We start from the raw sequence: 19023 nt of genomic DNA, 5'->3' as shown, positions 1-19023 counted from the left end.
GGTTCGGCTCTGAGGAAGCTGTGACTGTTTGTGAGTGGTGTCGAAATGCCCAAGCAGCTACCTTTGCCATGTTCAGAATGTTGTGCAGGACGTAGGAGCCTGGCCTTTGACTGAGTTACTTTTTCCACTATCGTCAAGGTTGTGACTCGACGGTCTTAGAGCACCAGGGCCTCCACTTGTCTCGCGATTCCCAGTTGATCACAGAAATATGATCTGTCCTTTTGGTCATCAGCCAGACTTGTTTGATCACACTGTAGGCGCCTGCACCACTTAACCATTGTGTCCTATGAAGGTGAATTGTTTCCATATAATTGCACCAACGCAGCATGAACTGTTGAAGGGTGCTCCCCTTGAAATGCAGAAAACGAATTACTTCACGGTACTGCACCGTGCCATCTCTTTTCGGCCTCTCTAGAGGCGTGCTATGATGCTGTGCCGAGAGGATTTCATTGCGTGTCAGCACTACAGACACGTACCTGCGAACCACCCAAAAACTGATTATCCAGCATTATATTTTCGTAGTGGTAGTTAAAACCTGAGAACGAGCTCCTCGTATGCCTATAACAGCCATCATGTCTATGGACTATTCATTATATAGCGTCAGTTAGGCGTTTTTTCTTGTAGAGTCACTAGTGCTCATGTTCCCTGATAAAATAATACAAGATACATAAATCCTACAATGCGCAACGGCATTAAAGGACCAGTTTTTCAAAACACATAATTCCCTCCCATTGTGACGCAGAAGTTTGAAATTCTGGTCAAAGATGCCTACAACCTTCTGCTGTCCGTCTGAGTTCAGCATTAATTTTAGTGGCACCCACCACCATTTATTGTGAGTTTTACAAATGTACTCTTACAGAGAAAATCTCCGAGGTGCTGTTAGGCGCATGGAAGTAGGCAACCACTTGATACAACTACCTTCCTGCAGGCGCCTTGCACTACTGCCAAGGTTTTCTCTGTAAAGTCACATTTTTAAAAGTCTCAGTAAATCTGAGGGGAGAGGTCTGCCACCAAAGTTATTGCTGAGCTGGGAGGTCCTTTGCCGTTTTATTCACGCATATATCAGTGTCACACCCCTCTGTGATCACACCAAACAAGGGCGTCGAACAGAAGCACTGAAGAAGCATATGACCCGTTTGCTGCATCCGATCACGTTCACGTTTCGCCGAATGGTTTTGCGCGGTCCCGAGTGGCTCCATCCGGTACGCCAGAGCAAAAATTACAGTCACACTGCACTCCAGAAGGGTGAGATCACATTCAACGGGGGGAATTGGGGAGCTAGTCCACTATGTCATTAGAGAAGAGTTGAATCGTCAGGGAGATGTCAGTAGTATCAAAGATTGTCAAGGAAGTCCTCCTGTTGCTCAAAGCACTGCAAATTGTCGTTTCCGACCGCTAAAATGGTCTGAATCAACATCCCAAGAGGATGGATAGTTTCATTGGTGCCATTTTTGTCACACCCTGAGGCCTTTTCGTGTCGATTCTGTGTAGCGGTGTGTGTGAAATGTTTTTGCCGGTCAGTCATCAGAAAACCGCTGGGTGTCGTGCTTTTGATGTCTAGCAAACAGGCGTCGAATGAAGAGGTGAAATGTGGGCAAGACGTAGTGTGAGGAACTTCCCATAGCGTGACACGTCCAAGGCGGTTTCCCGCAGAATTGCGGTGAACTGTGGTGCTAATGGGATATCATTAACACGTTGTACATTATGGGCCCTGGCCTTATTTTTCTCACGTGTTGACGCCTTCCTACTGGGAGCGTCGTCGGCACGGGTGTGGCGTCGCAGGGCGCCACTAGAGAGAATGGTTGTAGGCATCTGTGAGCCAAACTCCAAACTCAGGCGTCGTAACGGCAGGCAGTAATGTGGTTTCGAAACACTTATAATTCAACTTTGTTGTAATATTGTATTTACGTTAGTTAATCTGCAATCACTATGATTCTATAAGCTTTCGCGGAAGACACAATATTCCTTCATTTTTAGGGTGTACATCAGGGACAGTAATACTTCTTCGTCCGATATTTCGACAGTAATCCTACCTCTTGAAGGTGAGTCGGTGACAGAGTTGTGAGTCTCAGGCATGCTTGTTATACCCTGAAATGTTAAAAACACGCGAAAGGAAGCTAAACTGTAGGGTGAAATGCCTATGCATCATAGATAAGTCAGGCAGCACAACAGCACCGGTCATAGACGAAACTGAAGCGTACAAAGTGGACATACAGCAAGAGTGGAATTTAAACAAAAACAGTGTGGATAATGTTAAATAGGGAAGACCACACATACTGCATAAAAAAGGTGCCGTCTTCTACAGCGTAACAAATCTGCGTATTTCAACTGATTATTCCAGAAATTACGCATGAGCTAAGATTTTGGCCACAGTCCTATCCTAATGGGATTCACTGTTCAAGGAAGCTGTGGAAGGAAATATACGCGGTAAACAGCCTGCTCAATCGAGACGAGAGTTTCCATCTCGACAGTTGATGGCTCCTCTGATTTCACTGCACCGCCCTGAAAAAAGTTTTGCATTCTGAATCTTCTCACGTTAGCGTTCCGACAGTGGACACTGATTTTGATGATTGACTACGTATTTAATTAACTTTTTATACCTGGGATTCACAGTCATGTAGAACTTTATAAAATACGTCATATTTACGCCAGTGAATGTAACACTTTCCTTATTTCACCATTGCAATTTCGGCCTTAGGTCATTATCAAGTGAAGATGTTATAGCTATTACGCCATGTCAGCTCATTGTAGGTTGACAAGGCCTGATAGCCTAAGGCCGAAATTGCAGTCATGAAATAAAGGTAGTGTTACAGTCACTGGCGTGAATATGATGTCTTTTATAAAGAATACGTATTTGTCCTATATTTGCTTACATCCTGCTGGTGCGACATTTTCATTTTTGACTAATAAATTTTATATTTAGATTCAATGTTCTATTGGCGTATTAGCTGTAACACATATGCTGTTCACTCCATAATGTAGCTTTCTATGGTTTATACATAGGCACGTTTTGACACTTGCAAGTCAGTCATTGATTCACCTCGAAGATGGTTGTAAGGTTCACATCCTGGCTAGACGCCCAAAATATGATGGAAAATTATCGTTAGTTTGTTGCCCAATTGCGAGGGTGTTCATTATCATACGTATCTTTCAACAGATGTGAAAAGTGTATTCAGTAATTTTCTTGTCAAAAATAAGTACTGATGAGTAAATGCTTTTCGGCGACATTTTTTCTGGTGACTTATCTGCAAATGTGTAACGAAATGAGGACAGGTGCTCAGCCAGAGGACATACGCGACGTAAGTTAGCAGCAAGATATCACCGAAAAACGTTCTGTTTGTACGGAGATGAGATCATTAGAAAATTTTGTGAAATGCAGGAAGACTTGTGTAGGCTGCCGTAATACTGCAAAGAGTGGCAGCTGATTTGTAACATAAACTTATCTCTTTCACAGGTAAAAAGATACAATGTGTTTTGACACACAATCCTCGATAAATCAGTGGAATCAGGTAAAACCCCGAAATATTTAGTGCTACTCATCCGAAGTGGTTCATGGTGATGGTTCCTGTAGTCATGTCCTAGTTCATGAACAACGAGCAACATATGAATGGCCAAGTAAGTGGTCCCGACAGTCGGGATACCAGTTACTTTGGAATAAGGCTGGGCATCTCGGACATATTCTGAGTCGTGGTCACCTTTGTGTTCATACGGCAAAGACTACCAAATCCACCGGTTAGTCCATCAACCGTTAGGGGTAAAACCTAATGGGACTCGGGGCAAGTAAGGCTAGCAACATGCTTCCCTGGTACTTTAAATATGATGCTGGCAACAATCAGAGCAAAATACCTCGGACCTTTGGAGGTGACGGAGTCCCACCTCTAACTGACAAACCAGGGACTCCTAAGATACGACTTGGCAAACAAATGGTAATGAGATGGGGAGCTATTAATATCAATGGGGGCTACTCTGGGAAGAAGGTAGAGCTGGCAGAGGCTGCAAGTAAGATGGGGCTGGACGTTTTAGCTGTTAGTGACATTCGGGTAAGGGGTGAGAAAGAAGAGGAAGTGGGAGAATACAAGGTCAACCTGTCAGGAGTCAAAGCAAGAATAGCACGATGGGGTGTAGGGCTTTACATCAGGAAAGAAATGGAACCCAGCGTAGTTGCAATAAGGTATGTAAACGAACGACTGATGTGGATAGATCTGACAGTGTCTAGCAAGAAAATTAGGATTGTGTCAGTATATTCGCATTGTGAAGGGACATATCAATATAAGATGGATAGTTTTTATGAGGCACTCAGTGATGTAGTTGTTAGAATAAAGGACAAGGACAGTGATCTGCTCATGGGTGATTTTAACGCCAGGATTGGAAATAGAACAGAAGGGTATGAAAAGGTTATGGGTAAATTTGTTGTGGATATGGAGGACAACAGGAACGGGAAACAACTCTTGGATTTCTGTGCCAGTATGGGCTTAGTAATCACAAACTCCTTTTTTAAACATAAGAACATTCACCGGTATACTTGGGAAGGCAAGGGAACCAGATCTGTCATTTACTATATAATAACAGATCAGGAATTCAGGAAGGCTGTGAGGGACACACGTGTATTCAGGGGATTCTTTGATGACACTGATCATTATTTAATCTGCAGTGAAATTGGGATTGTGACGCTGAAAGTGCAGGAGGTCAGGTCCATATGTAGGAGGATAAGAGTGGAGAAACTTCAGGACAAGGAAATCAGGCACAAGTACATAACAGCGATCTCAGAAAGGTACCAGTTAGTTGAGTGTAGTCAATTACAGTCATTGGAAAAGGAATGGACAAGGTACAGGGACACAGTACTAGAAGTGGCTAAAGAATGTCTTGGTACAGTAGTGTGTAAAAGTAGGATGAAGCAAACAGCTTGGTGGAATGACACAGTCAAGGCAGCTTGTAAAAGGAAAATGAAGGCGTATCAAAAATGGCTGCATACTAGAACCCAGGTAGACAGAGAAAGTTATGTTGAAGAAAGAAACAAAGCCAAACAGATAGTTGCAGCATCCAAGAAGAAATCTTGGGAAGACTTTGGAAACAGGTTGGAGACTATGGGTCATGCTGCTGGAAAACCATTCTGGAGTGTAATTAGCAGTCTTCGAAAGGGAGATAAGAAGGAAATGACAAGTATTTTTGACAGGTCAGGAAAACTGCTGGTGAATCCTGTGGATGCCATTGGCAGATGGAGGGAATATTTTGAAGAGTTGCTCAATGTAGGTGAAAATACGATCAGTAATGTTTCAGATTTCGAGGTACAATGGGATAGGAATGATGATGGAAATAGGATCACATTTGAGGAAGTGGAGAAAATGGTCTATAGATTGCAGTGCAATAAAGCAGCTGGGGTGGATGAAATTAAGTCGGAACTCATCAAATACAGTGGAATGTCAGGTCTTAAATGGCTGCACAGGATAATTGAAATAGCCTGGGAGTCGGGACAGGTTCCATCAGACTGGACAAAGCAGTAATCACACCAATCTTTAAACATGGAAACAGAAAAGATTGTAACAACTACAGAGGTATCTCTTTAATCAGCGTTGTGGGTAAAATCTTCTCAGATATTGTTGAAAGGAAAGTGCGAGTATTATTTGAGGACAAATCGGATGAAAATCAGTGTGGGTTTAGGCCTCTTAGAGGTTGTGAGGACCTGATCTTTAGCTTACGGCAAATAATGGAGAAGTGTTATGAGTGGAACAGGGAATTGTATCTATGCTTTATAGATCTAGAAAAGGCATATGACCGGGTTCCTAGGAGGACGTTATTGTCTGTTCTACGAGATTATGGAATAGGAGGCAAACTTTTACAAGCCATTAAAGGTCTTTACATGGACAGTCAGGCAGCAGTTAGAGTTGACGGTAAATTGAGTTCATGGTTCAGAGTAGTTTCAGGGTTTAGACAAGGCTGCAACCTGTCTCCACTGTTGTTCATATTATTTATGGATCATATGTTGAAGTCAATAGAGTGGCTGGGTGAGATTAAGATATGTGAACACAAAATAAGCAGTCTTGCATATGCAGATGACTTAGTTGTGATGGCAGATTCGATTGAAAGTTTGCAAAGTAATATTTCAGAGCTAGATCAGAAATGTAAGGACTATGGTATGAAGATTAGCATCTCCAAAACGAAAGTAATGTCAGTGGGAAAGAAATATAAACGGATTGAGTGCCAAATAGCCGGAACAAAGTTAAAACAGGTGGACGGTTTCAAGTACTTAGGATGCATATTCTCACAGGATGGCAACATAGTGAAAGAACTGGAAGCGAGGTGTAGCAAAGCTAATGCAGTGAGCGCCCAGCTACGATCTACTCTCTTCTGCAAGAAGGAAGTCATTACCAAGACTAAGTTATCTGTGTACCGTTAAATCTTTCGACCAACTTTGTTGTATGGGAGCGAAAGCTGGGTGGATTCAGGTTACCTTATCAACAAGGTTGACGTTACGGATATGAAAGTAGCTAGGATGATTGCAGGTACTAGTAGATGGGAACAATGGCAGGAGTGTGTCCACAGTGAGGAAATCAAAGAAAAACTGGGAATGAACTCTATAGATGTAGCAGTCAAGGCGAACAGGCTTAGATGGTGGGGTCATGTTACACGCATGGGAGAAGCAAGGTTACCCAAAAGACTCATGGGTTCAGAAGTAGAGGGTAGGAGGAGTCGGGGCAGACCAAGGAGAAGGTACCTGGATTCGGTTAAGAATGATTTTGAAGTAATAGGTTTAACATCAGAAGAGGCACCAATGTTAGCACTGAATAGGGGATCATGGAGGAATTTTATAAGGGGGCTATGCTCCAGACTGAACGCTGAAAGGCATAATCAGTCTTAAATGATGATGGGGGTGATGATGATGATGACTCATCCGAAGTTGTTTAAGGTGAAACATCTGCATAAAGGTGGAGGCCTGCTGGCTACTGTCAGAAATCCTCTGGAAGAATGCAGAGTAAATATAATATATTCATAAAATAGTTCGTTTATAGAATGTTGTTCCAACTAGTTTCTGAGTATTGCTAATCAGAGTGGGGCGTTCAATAAGTGGAAGTTATTAAAGAGATAGCAGAGACTCGGGGAAGGACTGCACGACTCGTCACGGCTTTGGTTAGCCAGCGCTAGTACGTCGCAAAACGGATCCATAAATATCAAGAACAGACTCTGCAGGAAAGGCGTTGTGGATCACGGAACGAGTGAATTATTCTTAAATTCCCAAGAGAGGACCTTCTACAGCTGAGAAATACAGTACTCTGTAGATTTTGTTTCCTTTGAGATCCACAGCTTCTAAGAGTTTAATGAAAGAAAACATTGTCCGTTGTAGGCTGTATGGTGTTTTATTAAAATCGTGTTACTAGTTAATTTCGGCCGTGAGCCATTGTCAAGCACCTGAAATAAGTCAACGTGGAAGAGCGTCATATATATGCGTAGATCGTCATGTGTAAATAAAGTATTCCATAACTCACATTAACTTAACCAGATTCACAGAGCAGTAACATTATAGAGCAGTAACATTACTTACATTTACTAAGTCATGTATTACCTGTTGTGCTCGTCATATTCTTTTATGTCACACACACAAAACTAGAAGTCGCACTCTAAGTGCTGCAGCCTGACAACTAAAACAGCTCTTATGATGTTGTCAAAGATACCCTTACTTCCGAACTTTGTAAACCTATAGACGGCTATGTGCAATTACATTACGTCTACTGTTTCTGTGCCAGGTTTAGGAAATCTGTGACCAAAGGTCACTTAAGGGCATATATATTCTTTACAGTGCTTTAAAATCATCTATGAAAGTATGAACATCTTAAAATATTGACGGCGAAAGAATTTACCCATTATTGGTTTGCCAGACTTAGCGAAAACATTCTAACGTGGTCATCAGTGACTTAAGGTTACATACAGGTATACGGAGACTATTTTACTGACATATTGTACAGATGAATGACTCATAAATCTGTGGCTATAGGTCTGCCTATATTACACCAAGCTGGATAGGAAATGATAATTGGAACCAATAAATGTATAGATCTACGTGTACGCTTAAAAATCATTGCAACAATATTGCTCACAGCAAATGAGGAAACATTCTTCTCAAAACTAAGTATATATGTCTGACATTAAGTAAAACATATGGCTCAAACCACATTATGCAAAGAAAAACGTATGGAACCAAGTAGCAATGCCTGGAAAACACAGGTAAAAATAATTCCGAGATATATATCGAATAAATATAACAGCTACTACAAACAATATCATAGTTCATGAGTGTGTGACGATAACATACAGAGGTCAACTAAATGACATTTCATGTTACATTATTCTTTTACAAAACCGTAGAGTCCTCATACAGAGGCAGAATTGTAGGGAATATGTTTCTATCTGCACGCCTTGTATTTTTCAAAATGGATAAAAACATCTTAGGTACTAAAAAAGAAAGTCCGTAAAAATACTGATTACTGGACACATATAGGGACCGATGACTTCAGCAGTTTGGTCCCTTTGTTCACACACTTACAGGTGTCAAAACATATAGCCCGAAAACATGTATATGCATCATATGTCCAGCAAAGTACGTGGTAACGACCCATTATTTGAAGAGAACACAAGGCAACCAGGTAGCAAAGTCATAAGATACAGGTAAAGATACTCAATGACATACATCAACTAAGAATATTGGTTAGTACAAACAACTTATTAAATGAAACAAGGGGCCAAATCAAGTAATATTCAACGATTTTTAAAAAATATAAAGGTGTCAAAGATAAAATCCTCTTTTAATATCTAACAACTGATATAAAATGTAAGACAGTGCTATTCACAAATGGCACTTGTGACAAGAAACTAAGGACTGAAATTTGAGTTCACCATGTAATTCTTGACATAAAGTGTAACCTATTATCATATTATAAAATAAACTATGAAACCGTAAAAGTATAAAAACCTTAGTGGTTACTTCAATGTAAATTGAGTTTTGATTACACCATGTAATTCATGACATGAAGTGAAATCTATTTCATAATATAAAATAAACCAAGAAAATCATAAAAGTGTAAAAACTTTTTAGGGTCAGTTCAGTGTAAATCCAAAATACCAAAGAAGCATAAAGTTCACGAATGAAGGATGTCTGTCAATTAGAAAGACTCAGAACGAAGAGTATAAGGCTGCATGATAATTCGAAGAGAGTGGAACTAAAAAGTATATAAAAATTAACATAAAATCTTTTTAAATTTTGCAAGAAATATCTGTTTTTCAAATCCGTCTGTTCATTCAAGACGCACTCTGGATGTTTATTAAAAGCGGTTTAAATTAGTATCTCTTTAGGTAAATATTCATTAATGTACCCTTACTAGTATGTGTAAAACTTCCAGTGCATTAGGGCCATTATCAGTATGTGTACTAGTACGTAAGTGATTGATAAAGGAGGATTTATTACTGGTTCTAATATTACGATGTTCCCTCGCCTAAGTCCAAGGCATCTCCCGGTTTGACCTACATAATACCTTTCACAGTTAATCTAAATTAACTTTGTAAACACCTGACTGTTTCATTACATCTGCCTTATAGATGCTATGGCGTAAAGATTTGACTATTTGATTTTGTCTATGGAAACATATCTGCACATTCTTATTACGGTAGGCCTTTGCTATCTCATTAGAAATAAGCCTGTTGTATGGTAATACAGCATTCCTCATTTTTTTCTCTAGGCTGCTCCCTTATTAGTGTGATATTGCCAAAGTTCTTTTCTTTGGAGGTATTCTGTTTCTTAATACGCGTAGCTGAAATCATTTTACTGTCATAAACCATTTCTGCGAGCTATCTCTCTCAATGTGTTCAACTCTTTACTCACTTCTTCTTGTACTATATAATGATCAGAAGTAAAACTACAGATAAATTCGAGCTTATACGCAGGCTTTTAGCTAATCATTCATTTCGGGTTACAGTCGAAAAAAAGTGAGATGTGTCAAGTGCCCCTAAATTTTATGGTAGTAGACAACAGCCTTTGCTATTGTAACTTCTGAATTGTTTTTCACTCGTTCTACCATGACTTTTGGCCGATATTTTAAAAGATTTACCCTCAGTTGTAGATGGTAGGTGAAATAGATCCCGCCGGTTGAGGCTGTACAAGTCCCAAATGAGCTGAACACTACTAACACTGCTTTTTGCGAACTCTTCCAGACAGGGATACGTGTTATAATACACCAATTAGCGAGTAACTTTCTGTATGATTAATACACGTTAGTTTTTTACCAATGAGATAGTGCAGCAAGTATAGAATTATTAAACTGTGAAGTAGTTGGAAAAATCGTTATTACTTAAGAGTTCTGAGTATGAAGAATACAGTAATTTAATGCTTCTTAATATATCCAAAGAAAAATAAAATCTACACAGGGAACCTTCGAAGCACACAAGTAAACTTGATGGAAACCAGGTTGATCCGTTATAATCTGCTGTAAGAAACAATCCGGGTAACCATTTTCTGAAAATTATGGCCTCCTTTACATGCGCATTTCTCAGTTGTGCCACGGATATTCCACATCTTCCGCTGCAACATCTCAACTGGGATTTCCTCTAGCCTGAATTCTGTCGAACCGAGTCCGGTGATAAACCCACATGAAAGACATACACGGGTTAAAAGTCAGGCGTAGTAATGAAGAAATAGCAGCTTTTGTTGGGGGTCTGCCGGCAAAACGTATCACACTGCCTTAGCTAATTATGTACAGAATGGAAACGCAAACTGTTCGTTACTCGCTTGTATTCTGCAGTTAAACCTATTGTCTTTACACGCTGATTCGAAGGTATCTGAGGAGTCATTCCTAAAAGTACCACATGATTCAGATTACACGAAAAAATATTTTTAACATTATCTTGGAATAATTTCAATATGAAGATATAAGATTTTTATGTAAAATTATTTGCTCAACAGTTAAATACCAAAATCATGCTCCTTTGCTTTATGTGCCTTGGTGTGCTTGCTTCTGTATCTATTAAAATATGTAGAAGATGGATGTTTATTTTCTATTGGGAAATGATGCATGTTAAAATAACAGCAATACATACTTCTGGACTGGAAGATTTTGTGTATTTGATGCAAGGAAACTAACAAATTTTTCTCGCTAGCAGCTGCGTGGCATGTACGCTTGGAAAATACAGCCGGATTCATGAAAAGCTTGAAAATGGAAAATTACGATTTGTTTGTGTTAACTGATCTCTGCTTATCTGTCTTTTATTTGTTAATAGATAAAGGTGCCAAGATGACTTGATATTTCTCTTGAATCTTTTAGTTTTCTTGTAGATGTCACCCTCACCCTGCTCTTATAACCTGGAGTGAAATTTCAGCATGTACAGAAGACTTTACCCGTTGCTCTCTGCACTGCACTTGACATGAATCTTCCCTGTATGCTACGGCACACCATTATTCATAACCTACCGTGCTGACGGTACAAGGCCTGGAAACCAAGATTAGTGAGTCGTAGCTATACCCGAGATTGTCGGGTGGGCAACTTATGCAGAGTCACTGTTGGATGGGAGCCTGCCATGAACCGGTAGCCAGTTCCAAAGACTCATTCCGAGTGTGGGGCACAACTTATACAGAAATTTTAGTATTAGCATGTATGTTATTTATTGGATTGTCCTGTTCTCAGCTATTAAACGATGCTGAAATACATTTTGAGCATATGAAATTACACAGCAACCATTTATATCTGGTTCTATACTTTCTTTGTGTGTGAAATATAGTAAAAATTAACTTGATATTTTTAATGGGCTTGTGAATATAATAGGAGAAAGCGAATTACTAATGGAGTAAATACAGTCATCAGCAGAACAACATATACTCTCAAAATAGGACAACTCTAATGATTCGCAGTCTATAGGAAAGATGGACATCTGTACGCTGTGTGAATATTAGATTCGTAAACATGAGAATCAGCTGGAACGGTTAAGAGCAGGAATTGAATGAACGGCGTAGAAATGGCGAGAAATTTTGTACATCATGTTGGAAAGAGGGAATTAATGGACTACCTCGATTTGGGAACTGTTTATAACATACAGAAACTCTGCGTGAAACGGTTCGTTGTTGGCATAGTGGAGGTGAAGTGACGTGAAGTGCTGGCTGACGTGTACAAAAAGAAAACGAACGTCTATGTACTAGATGTACAGGGTGTTTATGATTAAACTTCCACTTCCTGAGCCCGCATAGACGCTTTACCGTTGCAGACGGTCAACATGAGTCTGGACAAGGTGAGCAGGGCGTTATTCGTAAATCAGTGTTGCTGCACTTCGTGAGTATCGACGCATTAAAGGAATGCGAAGAGGTTCTCTTTCCGCACTGGGGTTAAAGGACATAATTCTCAAGTTCGAATTAACAGGCGAGTTGGGAATTTCTTCTAGGAGAGGCCAACAGCGAATCACTCGACAGTTTGTTGAAGAAGTTGCTGTTGCCATGGCTGAGAATGCTGGACGCACTGTACGATCTTCAAGCAGCGCACGAGATGTGTCACGACAGGTGAATCTCCCTAGACCCACCGTTGTTTCGGGCAGCAGTAGAGAAATGTCGAGAACGGTTCCATGCTGTCACGGATGCAGATAGTCGTTACACCGAGCAGCGTTTGTAATGTGGACCGTGAACATGGTACGCAGTTAACTAATTTTAACTCCTCACGTGGAAATTAAAATGTGTTTCTTTTAATGGTGCATTCGTTATTTACCATCCGTATGTACTTTCAAATGTTTTCACAAAGTGCAGTTGCCCTACGATTACTCATTTGTCACAGGAGTGAAAGCTTAATCACGACCACCTTGTATTTGCAGAGTAGTTGAGGGAACAGATCCTTGAAGAGGTAGGCGAATTTCGCAATCGATCGAGTATAAAAGATAAAAAAGGAACATACAATAAAAACGCACGGATCGCACAAGGCAAAATTGTTTTCTGTTAAAAGAGATCCTTCTACAATCCAAAAGTATAAAACTTGCATACAGAATACGATTCGTCAAACACTGCAGTTGGAAAGTAGCTTACCATATTTGCCAAACCAGCACAATGTAGAAGACAGAAGTGTTTGTTTGGAAGCCGTCGAAATTTTGTATTAAAGGCACCTGTTGATCCGACGCATCGAGTAAGGAATTGTTCTGCAAGAAGTTCAAGAGAAGAAATGCTTAATAAGAGCAAATGCGTTGTTGATATATGCGAACATTTTAAAAGGGGCTGTTGCTAAAAATTTTAGTTAATGGATGGTGGAGGCCCTAGATATGACTACATAACGCAACCGTTGATGATGCAGAACGCAGTACGCTTAAATGACGAGCATAGCTGGCAAGACTGGATAACCAACTAACACCACATGATGAAAATCAGGAGGACGATGGTTCAAATCCGCATCTAGACATACAGATTTAGGTTTTCCATGGTTTCCCTAAATCACTCCAGGCAAATTCCGGGAGGGTTTCTGTGAAGAGGGCACAGCCAATGTGTCTTCACATTTTGCGCTCCGTCTCTGATGACCTCACTGTCGACGGAACGTTCAACTGTAATCTTACTTCCTCTCTTCGTAAGTACATAAAATTTTTTTGAATGTAAAAAGACAGGCTAAAATAGCATGAACAGATTAAAAGAACGGAACCAAGCAAATTAAGACGACAAGTTATGAAGTTCTAGAAGACTCGCAGTAAAGATATAATTGAGACAATAGGATAGGTCTCAGCCTAATGAAAGCAAAATCAAGGAAATGCAACATAGAAAACATAATTAAGGAGATAGTCGACGACTGAGAGAATTAAATAAAGACTCCCACAGATGAAGGCTAAAAGAAAAATCTGAGATGTTAACTGTTGCACATCGTATTGTTCAGTAGAGCCCCAATGTGAATGATGACTACAGGATGTAACAGGAGACAGTCAAATAATATACAGGGCCCTCTCCAATGTGCATAGAAAATCTAACGGCGTAAGAATAGTACGAAAATTATGAAAGATTTTTCACACAAATAAATATTTACGAAGCTATCGCTTTTCCTTTGTAAGTCATAACCGACTAGCCACAAGAATGTAAAACTGACGAATTCATCTATAGCAGCGTTTTACTTGTTTCGAACCGGCCCTACTGTTGTCAATATCAACAAAAGAATATAAGCAGTTGCTTGCTAGATACTTAATCTACACTGTAAGCCCGTAAAACTACAACAAAGAAGGCAGTATGCAACAACATCAAAGTTGAAGTGAATTACAGTTTTGGTTACGCAAATGCATTTGAAATTGGCTGATTGGGACGAGATCGTGTTATGGCCCGTGGAAGAAGGAGGAACTTGTATCAACACGTCTTGGAATTCGACAGCCACAGGTTCAGTGACTCGCCTTGGTCAAGATCCCATGCCAATATGGAATCTATGAGTTCTGGAGGGCCGTGACGCCATGAAGGATCTCAATGGCCCACAGGACTAACGCTGCAAAGGACAGATAGACTGTTCGCTCGGCCGTGCGACAACATCTGAAGTAGCGACGGCTGTCAGGACAGGGACCATTCCTGCGACTTCCCTAAAGTGACAGCCAGCAGTGGTTCACCTAACGACGCAGAAGTGGTATCACGGTATCTTCCCGATGACTCCCGATTCTATATACAGCGTTACGATGGACATACTCCTATTCAGAGATTCCTAGGAGAATGAACGTTGCCGTATTGCATTCGTCCTTATCATACGCGTCTAGCACCTGGCGTGATGATATGAGGTGCCACTGGGCACACAAAATTATCACACTTGGATGGCGCAGCCGGTAATTTGGACAGCAGTTGTAACATTTCTGGCTCTTAATGGCTGTTGGTTGTGCCCTGTCTCCGAGAAATCTTTTACGTTATCTTTCAACTAGATGGACTTGCTGACTGATCTACCCAGATGCAGAGTGTATTCCTTTTTTTCCTCTCTGTCCAGCACCTTCTCCTATCCACTGGAAACTTCTGGTCAAAGATTGCTGAGTGATTGGCACGCCACCAGTCGGCAACATGATATACGACTGACTAACTCCGACACAGTTTGAACAGCAAAGAATGACGTACCGGTGTCTGTCATGCAAGCTCAGTTCGACTCCATGCTCAGCTGCTAAAGCTGGCAGCTCTGCGCAAGAACATGCGGGACGAAGTGGTCAGTGCAGATCAATAAATCAGTAAATTGGAATACCAAAGACGTTTGCAGCGAAGAAAAAGGTCAGTAGGGCCCAGCTGAAGTTCATAGACTTAGTGGACAGCATAAAAACCGAACGAGACGAAAACACAGCCAGACAAGCCAAGCAAGATGTCAAATTATTCAGAGAAAGTGGACGACTTTAAGTACGCGAGAGAACATGCAAGAGAAGAAAATAGTAGGAATGAGATATCAGTAGAGAGGCTGCAGAAGATGAAATAAGCCTTCTGTGTAACCAGAGACGTATATAGTAATAAGAATTGTCCACGGACCGAAAGAATCACACACTACAAGCCGTCGATGAGGAGATCTAAAAATGGTCGTGAGAGATGGATACGGAGACCTAGGAAAGAACTGTACCAGAGAATATCGACAATATCAGGAGAAATAAAACTGAAAAGGGAACTATTTGTGGGACATTCGATCACTATGAATAAGGACAGAACGAGCAAAATATTCTGGGAAAGGACAGGGAGGACAACAAGGAAGACAGGATCCAAATAGGAATAATTTGCTCGGAACTGGGGATCGAGGTGGAAGGGAAGTACTCGCCGAGCAACGTGGCTGACGTCGACGATAGAGAAAGACGCAGGAAGTCACCAGTGGAGTAGAACAAAAGAAGATCTTGGAAAAAGAGCGAGAGAGAAAAGGAGCAAAGATAAAAGACTTTCTATGAGGAGAGAAAGAAATACACTCTAAGAAGAAGAGGAAGAAGAGAAAGGGAAAAAAGAACGACGCATCACGAAGGAATTATTCCAATGGGATGCAAATCAGTGGATGTGATGTACATTTACAGACTACAGAATTTTCAGAAAAATTTGGTGATTTATTCAACAGAAAGACCTTCACAAATTGAGCAAGACAGTTGTGGGTTGTTTTACCTCTTGCCCTTATGCAAGCAATTATTTAGTTCGACATTGATTGAAAACGGTTTTGGAAGTCCTCCTGAGGAGTATCGTGCCAAATTCTGCCGAAATGGCGCACTAGCTGGTTGGAAGGCCCTGTCCATAATGCTACAGATGGTGTTACTTGGAGAGATATCTGGCAATGTTGCTGGCTAAGGTAGTGTTTGGTAAGCACGAAGGCAAGCAGTAGAAACACTTGGTGTGTTGGGGCGGGCGGTACATTGCTGGAAACTGAGGTGAGGATGGCTTGCATTGTAGGGCAACGGAACGGGGCGTAGAATATCGTCGATGTACCGCTGTGCTGTAAGGGTGCGCGAATGACAACCAGAGGCCATTTAATTTCATGGAACGATGTTATCAAATGAAACTGCATGCCAAACCATCATGTCGGCCTAACGGCGGGTGAAAGTCAGTTTCGTGTCCCACCGCTGTCTGGTGCGTCTGTAGACACGTCTCCCGCCTGGAGTCTCATTGACTGGAGTAGTATTGCCTTCAGCGATCTCTGCAGACACTCCAGACAATGACGGGATACTAATGTGACTCTCTCCCGCTGTACTGCCCAACAAACAGAAGTAATCTTCGGGGTTCGAGTCCTTTTCATGGCAAGACCCCGTCGGTTGGTATCCGCGGCACCCCTATAACACATTGGTACCTTAGGGCTGTTCTACGACCCGTTTTGCTGCCCTTCGCGGCAGGCTATCCTGGGCTTACATTTCAGCAAGATGACACGGCGAGAGTTTCTACTGCTTCTCTTCGTGCTTGACAAACACTACCTCGGCCAGCAAGGTCACCAGACCTGCCCCCAGTTGAGAACGTTTGGATCGTTATGGGCCCAGCTCGGGATTTTGACGCTCTAACGCACCGGTTGCACAGTATCTAGCACGATATCCCTCAGGAGGACATACAGGTCTATCAGTCAATGTCAAACCGAATAATTGCTTGCATAACGATCAGACGGCGACCAACAGTTTATTGACTTGCTGAATTGGTGTCCTTTCTCTTGAATAAATTATCTCATTTTTATGAAATTATAACCATTTGTTTGTCTGTACGTGGACATCACATCTACGGATTTCCGTCCCACTCGAATAATTTCTTCGTTGTGCATGGTCCTGTATGCTCCCAAATCACGTACAAATTCAATCGTACATCCTTCCTCTTATACTATACGCCCTTATTTGCCGTCCCTCGTGATGCTGTAGTTATAATGGTCAGGGGTGTAGCCCCCGCTGTACCGGAGAAATCTGTGCGTAGACTTGGCAGTAAACGTGAGGTCTGCCGCACGCCAGTGGTTTCCAGTCCTGGTGCCGCCCGCCACGGCGCCCCCTCGGCCGCATGCTCCCCGAAGAATGGCAGACGGCGGCTGGGCAGCGCCGACTGCGCCCCCGCCCCCGCCCCAGCACGGCTGTGCCCCGCCCCTCCCGCCCCCACCACGCCCCCGCCCAGCTTGGCTTGGATCGTCTGCATGTGTTGCTGAGTGAGCGCTGTTGCGTGACGCGTTGCAGTGCAACAGATGTACGGGTGGAACGGCGGCGGGGCGAGCGCGCGCGCCGCCAAGGTACCGCCGGGGCTGGGCCAGCCGCAGCCGCCGCCCCCGCAGGCGCAGCTGCAGCCGCCGCCGGGGCCGGGAAACTGGCGTCGCCCTGCGGGCCTCCAGCTCGGGTACAGCGTGGCCCGGGTCCGCCTCTACTGCCTGGCCGAGTGAGGAGCTCCGGCTCCGACAGGTGAGTCCGCCGCGGGCGCCCTCGCTGTCCTAGCCTGGGGTAGCACCGACATCCTGGATGAAATTCTCACTCTCTGGGGGAGTGTGCCCTCGTATGGACCTTCCTGGCAGATTAAAACTGTAAACTGGACCGAGTTTCCAACTCGGAACATTTGTCTTTCGGGGGCAAGGGCTCTATTAACTGAGCTGCCCAAGCATAGCTCAAACCCCTTAATTTAACTCTGGAAACATTCCTAAGTCTGTAACTAAGCCATATCTCTACAGTATCCGCTCTTCCAGGAGTGCGAGTGTTGCGAATTTCACACGAGAGCTTCTGTGAAGTTTGGAAGGTAGGAGCTGAGGTACTGACAGAAGTGAAGCTCCGAGGGCGGGTAGTGAGTCATTCTTGGGTAGCTCAGCTTTTACGGTAAGAGCTGTAAAACTACTATAGATTACTGTAGACCATTGTAAGTAATTAGAGACTACTTTTCCTACAAGCATTTGTCTATACCCGCGTTACCTGAATGTTAGTTGTGTTGCATAGCTATTTGGCGTTACACCATAACGATCGCTTTCTTTAGAGTTGCAATTAGTGCCTTACTAGATTCTCCTAGAAAGAGGAGGCAGTGAACCGTCTAGAAACTGAGTGAGGATATAAAAGGTGGCCAGGTAACATACACAACATTTTTGTTCTACATAGTTACGCTTCTGTCTGTTACTTAAAAACAAAAAGTATTATAGCAACAATGAAATTGTCAATGTTTAATTCAGGTTTTTATTTAAAAACTGTTGATTTGTGAAGTGAAACAACGGGATGTTGTAGCAAAGATGAAGAAAACAATGCAGATTTATTATATAGCGCTTAAACACACAATTTCCTCAACAAAAGGATAAAATAAAACAATGAAAAAGCAGAACAAAAACTGGTCAAACATCGTTTCAATATTTTGTCGAACTTATGCAAAACATGGTTTTGTAATTCATAAACAATTTTCGCATTTATCAATAATAACAAGAACCACTTGCCCTTGAGCATGATGATGAACCGTTTTACTGAGTACAAAATAACAACAAATACCACCTCCATTAGGACCTTGCCTAGTACGGCAGTGCGGGTCTCCCGCATCGTTCCCCTACGCTCTGTCAAGAAGCATGGGACTTCATTTCCATATATTTTTGTTTTACATAGAAGCGCAGACATTGTTGCAGATCAGCTAATAAGTAT

The 19023-nt window shown here is 42.0% G+C and overlaps 1 protein-coding gene across 1 annotated transcript in view; it reads left to right on the top strand.

Annotated features, from left to right (window-relative positions):
* Positions 1–19023, top strand: part of LOC124799216 — a 346089-nt gene that overhangs the window by 279403 nt on the left and 47663 nt on the right. The window contains exons 6-7 of the mRNA XM_047262752.1: positions 17610–17654; positions 17703–17820. Of these exons, the coding sequence (XP_047118708.1) occupies positions 17610–17654; positions 17703–17820 (163 nt within the window). The remainder of the gene's footprint in view (positions 1–17609; positions 17655–17702; positions 17821–19023) is intronic.

Source organism: Schistocerca piceifrons, chromosome 5 (assembly GCF_021461385.2).
Source record: "Schistocerca piceifrons isolate TAMUIC-IGC-003096 chromosome 5, iqSchPice1.1, whole genome shotgun sequence".
NCBI lineage: Eukaryota > Metazoa > Arthropoda > Insecta > Orthoptera > Acrididae > Schistocerca > Schistocerca piceifrons.
The sequence above is the reverse complement of the archived record's forward strand: the minus strand, read 5'-3'. Positions and strand labels throughout refer to the sequence as shown.